The 10,417-nt window shown below is 40.9% G+C and overlaps 1 protein-coding gene across 1 annotated transcript; it reads left to right on the forward strand.

Moving 5' to 3' along the window:
- Positions 1-8,129: 8,129 nt before the first annotated feature.
- Positions 8,130-9,514, forward strand: LOC122564105 (claudin-4-like). The gene has a single exon (XM_043718670.1). The coding sequence runs from the start codon at positions 8,330-8,332 to the stop codon at positions 8,960-8,962; it is 633 nt and encodes a 210-aa protein (XP_043574605.1). The 5' UTR covers positions 8,130-8,329; the 3' UTR covers positions 8,963-9,514.
- Positions 9,515-10,417: the final 903 nt, after the last annotated feature.

Consider the following 10,417-nt stretch of genomic DNA (forward strand, 5'->3'; position numbering starts at 1 on the left):
CCCCTCCCACTCCACCAAGGACATGCAGGTCCTTGGCCTCCTCCATCGCCAGACCATAGCAACACGACGGTTGGAGGAAAAGCACCTCATCTTCTGCCTAGGCACCCTCCAACCACAAGGGATGAACTCAGATTTCTCCAGTTTCCTCATTTCATCTCCCCCCACCTTGTCTCAGTCAAATCCCTCGAACTCAGCACCGCCTTCCTAACCTGCAATCTTCTTCCTGACCTCTCCGCCCCCACTCCACTCGGGCCTATCACCCTCACCTTGACCTCCTTCCACCTATCGCATTTCCAACGCCCCTCCCCTAAGTCCCTCCTCCCTACCTTTTATCTTAGCCTGCTGGACACACTTTCCTCATTCCTAAAGAAGGGCTTATGCCTGAAACGTCGATTCTCCTGTTCCTTGGATGCTCCCTGACCTGCTGCGCTTTTCCAGCAACACATTTTCAGCTCTGATCTCCAGCATTTGCAGTCCTCACTTTCTCCCCTTACTCTCCTTACAGCAAAGAAGATTAAGAGGTGACTTTATTGAGGTATTCAAGATTATGAAAAACATTGACAGGGTTGTTGGTATGTCAGTAGCTAGGAGTCACAATTTCAAGATGGTCAGCAAAGGAGTGGGATAATAAGAAACTTTATTTGTTGGGATTTTGAATGCACTGACTGGGAGAATGATGGAGTCAGCTTCCATAAGAGGTTTTAAAAGAGAGCTAAATATATATTTAATAGACCATAAGATATTGGAGCATAATTAGACCATTTGGCCCATCAAGTCTGCTCTGCTATTCAATCATGGCTGATATGTTTCTCAACCCCATTCTACTGCCTTCTCCTCAAACCCATGAACTCCTACCTATCAAGAACATATCTATCTCTGCCTTCCAAGTCACTCAATGACTTGGCCTCCACAGCCTGCTGCAGCTTTGAGTTCCACAGATTCACCATCCTCTGTCTGAAAATGTTCCTTCTCATCCCAGTTCTAATGAATCATCCTTTCACTCTGATGCTGTGCCCTTGCGTCCTAGTCTCTCCTACTGGTAGAAATATCTACTGTGTGTCCACTCTATCTAGGTTTTCTTATTCTATAAACTCATCCTTCAAAACTCCATCGAGTAGAGACACAGCCTCCCACCCTATCCCCATAAACCCCACATTTACCATGGATAATCCACCTAGCCTGCACATCCCTGGACACTATGAAACAATTTAGCACGACTAATGCACTTAAACACTCTTTAGATTTCGAGATGCCAGTGTTGGACTGGGGTGGACAAAGTTAAAAATCACACAACACCAGGTTATAGTCCAACAGATATGCGGTGCTTCAAAACCTAGTGCTTCCACATAAACCTATTGGACTATAACCTGCTGTTGTGTGATTTTTTTAACTTCATCTTTAGACTGTGAGAGGAAACTGGAGCACCTGGCAGAAACCCACACAGATACAGAATGTGCAAACTCCACATCTTCAGTCACCAAAGGTTGGACTCAAACCTGGGTCTCTCTTGTAAACAATGAGAACAGACTGCTACACTTCATTATTAGGTTTCTTCAGAATGATAGAAATTGCTGGAGAAACTCAGCAGACCTGGCAGCAACACAGCAGATGTAGAGTCACCAGACTTGAAATGTTAACTGTTTTCTTCCCACAGCTGTGTTTCTCAAGCAACTTCAGATCTCCAACGTCTGCAGCTCTTTGTTTTATGTCTTCATGATGTCATTTGCCTCAAACCAGTTAACAATTTCTGCTCTCACTTCCTGTGAAGTACAGTAATGTAGATGGCATCTCAATTTGTTTCTGCAATTGTTTTTGGAATACCAATCACACCTATTCAGTTGAGTCACTGAACTATTGCTTCTTATATTGGTTGGCAGTATGGCTGACATTGACATGAAGATGATATTTCAGCTTTGAATGGAAAAATTTCAAAGATTGAATGTATTTGTCCTCACATGGATAAACACTAAGAAATGATCTGTATCTGATCAGCAGTAAGGTTGCTTTGTACTGAGTATGCTGTTCAGAGACTCAGGTCTGCTGATGATTAGAATTAGAGTGACCATGAGGTGTTGTAAATCATTAACATTCAACTTGGAAATTAGCACCAGCAGACTCAGTGTTAAAGAAAACAGCTGATTTGATCCAGGTGACAAACAAAATCCAAGAGGGATAACTTTTCTAATTCAGCTGTTGAAGGAAGTCTCTCTATGGACAGTGTGACATGGAAATTCAGATGCATGATATACATATCAATCCAACCAATAATTTATCCCAACAAACTCATGGAATGCACAAACTCTTAGCTGTCCGGTGTTGCCCAACACAAATAATCCACAGTCACAGTCAACAGGAACTAATTCTTGAGTAAGAAACAACCCCACCCAACTACAGTGCCTTGTTTATGGAGGTTTCATCATTCAACAATGAGGACTGCACAATCATACAGATTTCTGAAACTTATTATGCAAGCTCAAAGGTATATCATAAGATTGTTCACAGACAGATATATGAAAAACAAATATACAATGCCCAGAGAGATGAAGAATTATGTCCTAAAGTTTGTTTTAATACCTCAGTTTTGAGATGGGTTTTGAGAGAGGAGGGAGAGGGATGATGGGGTCAAAGGATGGAATTCCAGGCATCCAAACTGAAGGCAAATGGCAGAATGAAGGGAGGATGGGAAACACAGAATGCCAATAGTAGAGGAAAAGTTCAGGTAGGTATAAGACTGAAAGTTAATATGATGGCAGGTAGAATGATACTATTTAAAATTTTAAATTTTAGATATTTGAGAACAAGAGGCCACTTGGTGAAAGAAAATGTATTGATAATAACTGATGATCTTAAGTACAGCTGTGTTTTTTTGCCTAACTGTATGTGTTAATTTTATCAGATGCTTGTGCCAGCACCTCTGGTGATAGCTAACATTATGATTTGATGCTTGAGATGGTCATACACCTCAGTATGCAGCTGGCATGGGAATTTACTTCCTTTAATCTCCATGGATTGTTTCTCTGCCACATCCTTGGATCTAGGGAGGGTCCTCCAATATGTTCCACTGTCTTTAAGCTATTCTGTTTTACCATCAGCATATACTCTGAATCTCCCTATCTTTGTTACTTCTTCAATTTCTACAATCTTCCAAGAACTCTGCATCTCTTTTTAATCCTCCTCTTAAGACTAGGTCATGACCATCCTTATCTTTGCAAGGTCTGTGGAACCTGTCTTTCTTCTATGTTCATTTGTGAGTGCATTCCAGCTGCCATGTTAGAGCTAAGTCTATCAATTCTAAACTGATGTTAGTTGTCATCAACTTTGATCTTTCTTCATTCCTTCCTTATTACTCTGTCATATCGGTTTCATTTTGAAACTTCCTATCTAATTTTACCCATCCCCAATTCTTCACCATCAATCCTTGACTGTCTTTTCATTTGTTTAATGTTTGAATCACAATTGATGAAGTTCTCTGCTGATCTCTGCAACACTATTACCATTCTCCAAACAGACAATCATGGTGCCTTATTAGAAGTGTTGGTACATTCTGTTTCTCCTCTTGCCACCTGTTGGAATTTAATTGTGTCAACTTCATCCCATCCTACTCACTCACCCACCTCTGACCTCCTTTTTCCCCCTCCTGAATGTCCATTGACACACAAGAAAATCTTCATTGTAGATGATTCAATGACACCAAGGTTTTAGCAAAACCTTGACACATGGGAGTCACATTAATTTTTCTGAAGTCTTCTAACCTGGCTATGCCTTTTGTTGCCTACTCAGCCTGAACAGCCAGAGAAAGATTGTTTTCCTTTATTAGTATTTCTCATTGTGGACTTTTTGCCTATACTTTCTTCTGTCAACTACTGTTCCACTTGACAACTGATCCTTAATGATTTCAACCTGCATCTCAACATATCTTGTCCTATCGACCTTTAACATTTCCTGTCTAAGTTCATAACCACACACTTATATGGCTTCTTTACTTTCATTTTCTTGGTTGTAGGGAAAGCCATCTCATATCTCTCACCATTCACACTCTCATCACTTCCAACCTCTCTTATTTCTCTGTTCCCCTCCAAGTCTGACAACTAAGCTTATGGACTTCTTTATCACTAAGGCAGAGATTGTCTGTTGAGGTAATTAATCAATCATTGCACCATCTCTAACTTCCTTTTCTTCTCCAAAGTCCTTTAGCCATCTCTTACATAATTCTCATTTTGAATTCCTCCAGTTTAGGTTCCATCTTCCAAACAGCCCTATAAATTGTTGCAAAGAATAATTTAGGGGACTGTATGCATAGTGCTTTATCTTTCCTTGACCTACTTGCAATGCTTGACAAATCAAACTATTTTGTGTAATTTAATTTTTTACATAATCCATGATGCATAATTTCATCCCCATCTATCTAAATGTGTCCAGAACATTTTCTACAATGAATTCTCTTTCCAACCATCATATTAGCACAGATCAAAATCTGAGTGTATTGTTCTTAGATTTGAGGAAGCAAAGATGGGAGCTGTGCCAGGGAGAATGGTAGAAATGGCAAACAATGATAGTTCACTGGAAATAAATGCACTAAAGATACAGGTCTCCATTTGGTTTAATAGATCAACAGCCACAAAGAGGTCTATGTGATTGTAGAGCCAGAAATTTAACATTGCAGCTGCAAGGGTCCTCATATTTTATTATTGTCAAATTAAATTATTGGGACTGCAGGATGAATCAGGACACAGGGTAGTAAAGGAAGCAATCACAACATTTGTGGGTGATTGAGACAATGGACATCATGAGATTATGAAGTCAAAACAATTATCGATTAGGAGAAGGAAGCTTAGATTGTAAAAGGTGAGATACAGATTGGATTAGAACGAGGATAGGAATGTCAGAATAGAATTGAAGTTAATATGAACCATAAAGAGGGCAATGCAGCCAATATTACAGCTGATGATTTCTTGGAATAAACTTCATTCAATACTGCAGGTAATAATAACTCTAGTGGAATAAGTTTGTGTAAGATTTAATGTAAAATTATCTTCTGTTACTCTTTAACAGTCCGTAAAGGAGTCAAAAGCAACTTCACTGACTATCTTAACTTGATTGATTTGTTACAACAATTTATTGGCTGCTGTCACATCATTGCCAGAAGGAGCAGCAAATAAATCAATTCAAATACAATCATTTTGTGTGATTTACACAAAATGTACTTTATTTTGAATTTCACAAATAATTCTGTAAGTTCACACTGCCCTAATCATTATTTTGTATCAGAGCCCATGGAACCTTTGCAGGGAGCTAATCTGGAAGATTATCATACATTAACTATTTATTATTTTGGTACTTAAGAAGCTAGCTAATTTAGCTGGATGGTTAGCTGTCATTCACTTGTTCTCTTACTGTCTAATTTTTAAAAAAAGTCTAAACCCAAGCCAAAACCTAATATTTGTAACTGAAATAACTGGTCATTATTTGGCACAATATAAATTTGATCTGGATATCAGAGAAACAATATTTTTGTGACATAGAAAGGTAAGGCACAACAATAAGAATAGTCAGAAACAATAAAGCTAAAACATAACTACATTTTGATTTTCTGCATAATATATTAATCAATGCAGTAAGAAACAAAGTAGGAGGATGTGAGGTGATGTCCTACTGGCACTATGCATGAGTCATTTGTGACCCAATCCCTTGCAAACAAGTCAGAGTTTAAAAAAATTGACTCCAACAAGTGGTTTAACATGACTTGGTTGTCCTGACACAACAAATGCTGGAGATCACAGTGAGTCAGACAGCACCCATGGAGAGAGAGCAAACTAATGTTTGGGGTCATTTAGGCTCAAAACACCTGAGCATCTTAGGTAGCATCTGAGGAGCAGGAGAGTCAAAGTTTTGAGCATAAGCTTTTCTTCAGGAGAGCTCTTCTTCATCTCCTGCCCCGGTGGGTGCCTGACTGGCTGTGCTTTTCCAATGCCACACTTTATGACTGATCTCCAGCATCTGCAGTGTTTTAGGAGGAGAAAGTGAGGTCTGCAGATGCTGGAGATCAAAGTTGAAACTTTATTGCTGGAACAGCACAGCAGGTCAGGCAGCATCCAGGGAACAGGAGATTCAACGTTTCGGGCACAGGCCCTTCTGCAGTTTTTTTCCTAACTTTATCCTAACCACAGTTACAGAGTCAAACATGCCCCCAACAACAGCACAAAAACACATACTAACATATAATGAAGTATGAATTAAAACTGCCGACAGCACTGTCAAGTTATGTATTTCTTTGGTGCTGAGGTTTTTTTTTTCTTGTCAATATTGCTACTTCACTTCATGGGTGTGTCTGAGAACTTAGCCTGGATGATACATAAATTGGTTAACTTCCAATTCCTTTTCAAATTGTTCTTGTATACTGTCTTTGACAGTGAGTGTTGATATGCTTACTGACAGGAGGACAAACCTCTCCTCTCTAACCTAAATGCGTTGAGATTAATTGACTGAATGCTGCTGCTTTTGTACAAAAACATCCCTGAAATAATCTTACCTTCTCGAGCTTGTAGGCAAAAGGTACTCAGATACATCTCAACTAAAGGGTTAAGAAGTAAGCTTCGAAGTACTTATGCAGCACGCTGACTGCCTGTAGCTCAAAAAGAACCAGACATAGACATTGGCTTGTTATGCAACTTTGTCTTTACCGCAGTTATCATCCAGTAAAGTATCTTATTAACACAGAACTAAACATTAATAGCCCCCAGAATTGGTATAGGAAGATTAGCCATTTCGAATTGTTAGGACAAGATATGCGCGTGCGCGCAAGACTTTATGATTACAATTGGGGAAAAATAAGTGGGCACATCGAGCAAAAAGTTAGGAGGCAGAGTGGATACAATGCCTGAATACAAATAAAATGCATACAAAGTAACAATCGGAGGGTGGAGTGGATAAACTTAGATGCCATGGTTATTGACTCATTAGTGTTTATGAAAATTTGCTGCGCGCAGGTTGGGTCTGTGTTTTCTACGTTACTAGGAGGCTGTACATTTAAAACAATCGGTTGTAAAAAAAATGCATTGGGGACATCCTGAATTTCTGTAAGGCTTCACACTAAGGGCGAATGCTTCTCGTCTCATTTGAGTGACTTTGCTCCAATTCATCAGAGACTGTGCTGAAGTTTTTGTGAAAAGATTCAGGATTGCTTTCTGAGGAAATGAAATCTCTATGTAGTCACAGATGTCTAACTTCACTTTGTACTCTGCAATCATGCACGGTCGTTGCCTAGCACCAGGAAATGTTCGTAGGCAAAATGACAAAGGCTGCAAAGGTAGTTTTGTGCTCACGGCAGGTATGTAAATCAGCAGAAAGGAAACGTGTTACACATGATTCTGAAACTGGCACCCAATCAGGGTCAACAACGGTTTTTAATTTTTGTCAATCCCGTATATTGGGAGATCAAGACATTGTCAATATTGCAGTGACTTTTCTACTTTTGCGAGCAGGTGGAATTTGAGAGTGAGTTTCTGCCGCCCATTTCCGATTTTTCACTCCCATTGCTTTCAGTTGAAATAAAATCAAAACGGGCATAAAACAAGTAACCGATTCACCAATGGCAGTGTTAAAAGTGTAAAATCACTTCAGCAAACCACGGTTTCTGTTTTGGTGAATAGAAATGAGTCAATGGCACAATTCAAGGAACAGCTGAGATCCATCAAGAATAAATGATTAGCTGGTCAGTTATTATTGTAAGATAGTTTTGTGTACAGATTGGCTGTAAAGACCTCCAACAATAATTCCCATTTTAACCTTCCACATCCAACAAATTTCGTTTTTGTTTTGGATACCTAGTCTTTGGTGTTTGTTCCTGAGAACGTTGGGTGCGGATGTAAACTCTCGCATCGAGTTCGATCACCGAAACCGAGATTAGGCTGTGGTATAATTTAACCAACAAATTTCAGGGATGACAAACACGTCTCACTTAAGGCTGACAAAATAATTTCAAAATATAGGAATCGACAATCAATCACATTACATCAATCGACACATGACTATTTCTCAATATATTTCGTAATCTCAACGATTGGAAAATATCTTCCAGCACCCCCTTTAAAATGTAGCTGACGCACGTCCCCGTGGACCAATTGGAATAAGCGATGGATGTGGAACCGGAGTCGAAACTCAGGTTTCTTGTGTTGAGGTAATTGGGGGGCGGAGGATCGGGGCTGAAACGATACTGTCCGCCCACGTGCATTCAATAAGTACCGTTGTGTTGGGGCTACAGCTTTTAGAACAGACTGAGACAGCAGCCAACACGTTTGTCTTTTACAGCTTACAAGAGCAGTGACTGAAAATGGCATCAATGGGACTCCAGATTCTGGGCATCGCCCTGTGTGTGTTCGGGTGGCTGGGAGCCATTATCACCTGCGTCCTTCCCATGTGGAGAGTGACCGCTTTCATTGGGAACAACATCGTGGTGGCGCAGATCATTTGGGAAGGGCTTTGGATGAACTGTATTGTTCAGAGCACCGGGCAGATGCAGTGTAAGGTGTACGACTCGCTGCTGGCCCTCTCACAAGACCTGCAGGCTTCCAGAGCTCTGACCGTCATTGCCATTGTGGTGGGAGTCCTGGGCATTCTGATCTCCATCGTGGGAGGCAAGTGCACCAACTGTATAGAAAACGAGGTAACGAAGGCTAAAGTTACCATTGTATCTGGAATCGTCTTCATCCTGGCCGGAGTGCTCACCCTGATCCCAGTGTCCTGGTCTGCAAACACCATCATCAAGGATTTCTACAACCCACTGGTGACGGACGCCCAGAGGAGGGAGCTTGGAGCCTCCTTGTACATCGGTTGGGGAACCTCGGGTCTGCTGATCCTCGGAGGGGCTCTGCTCTGCTGCTCCTGCCCTCCCAAAGAAGACAACACGTACTCGGCAAAATACTCTGTGGCCAGATCTACAGCTCCGAGCAAGAACTACGTGTAGACTGAACGGGCCAATTCAGCTGGTCACCGTTACTTCGAAAAAATGACACTATCGTTTTAGTTTTGTCAAGCGCGTTTTGTTTGGACTGTGAGCTCTTTCGAGCATAGACTTGCCACGTAACTTAGTGCGGGTTCAACGTACCATCCAAAAGAAAGCTCGTGAATTCATTTGGCGCACCTTTTTTTTTTAAAATATCGATCCCCAAATCTCAAACATGGGATGGGGGAGAGATTAGTTTTAATTGTTTTTTTTTGGGGGGAGGAAACTAGTTTAGCAATGGATTCGGTAATTTCGTGTGAGAAGGACATAGTTTCTTACAAGTAGAGTTTGTGTGAATGGTAACACGAGAATTGGACACTAATGTACAGCGATAGAATTTTTGCCGCTATTTGTTAATGGATCCCATTAATCTGCGTCAATCTAAAGATGACTTTTTTATATCGCTTTTTTAAAGCTTGTTTTAATGTAATTAAACTTTCGCGTTCGAATGGTTTACATTATATCCAATATTTAATACATTTTTTGAAATAAATAAGATTGTGTATCCCTAAACTGTTGTATCCGCATTGAGTTTAAATCCTTGTAGATTGCTCAGCAGCGCTCATGTTAAAATGCTACTTTAGAACTTGCCTAACCGTGATGAGTCCAGGTAAATATGTAACAAATCTCTATTTGAGGTAGCAGGCGACTTTTATATAGGGCTGATTATTGGAATTATTTGAGATGATGGGGGAGAGTCCTTTCTTATGGTGGAAGAAGGCTTCAATAAAGCTCAGTTACGTTTCTTTTATAGCGCCATCTCTTAAGGTTGGGTGTGCCTGATTGTTACAACTTGCTGCTCTTGTTGATCCGCTAATTCCTACGCAACGGAAGTGGGCAAGCTGACGAGCGGTTATGTTACTTGAGCCCTCACGCCGCCGGCTTGCACGCAAAACCTGGATAATTTTGCCGCCTTACCGGAAGCGCCGGGCGAGTTTGCCGTCGCTCGCTCTGTCTTTCCGTTACTATAAACAAAGTCTTTCCTCGTAGTCCTTGGTCAAAGAAATGACCGCAGAAACTGCCCCCCAGCTAACACCGAGGTCTCCCTGGTGTGGGATTCACGCGGGGAGAGAATAGTCTTTACTTCCAAAGGACTCTTTACCCGGATTCTTAAATATCCGTGAACTGACGGGCGAGCTAGGGTGCTTCAGTCATCCACATTGCTGTGGATCTGGAGTCAGGTCGGTTAGACCGACTAACGATGGCAATTATAAAACAGTTGGATGCGAGCACTATCAACGTAATATGGTTATCATAGCGCACTAATTCCCAATTGTAAAATTCTTTAGCTGCCCTGATTGGGTTCGAACCCATGTTAATAGTGTAATAACGTGAAACTTTGGGATTTTTCGCCCGCTAATCGTATCATGACGTTACCATCTTTGAAGAGAAAACGGAGGTAGATTCCGAGAATGG

The sequence above is a fragment of the Chiloscyllium plagiosum genome, chromosome 28 (assembly GCF_004010195.1).
Source record: "Chiloscyllium plagiosum isolate BGI_BamShark_2017 chromosome 28, ASM401019v2, whole genome shotgun sequence".
NCBI lineage: Eukaryota > Metazoa > Chordata > Chondrichthyes > Orectolobiformes > Hemiscylliidae > Chiloscyllium > Chiloscyllium plagiosum.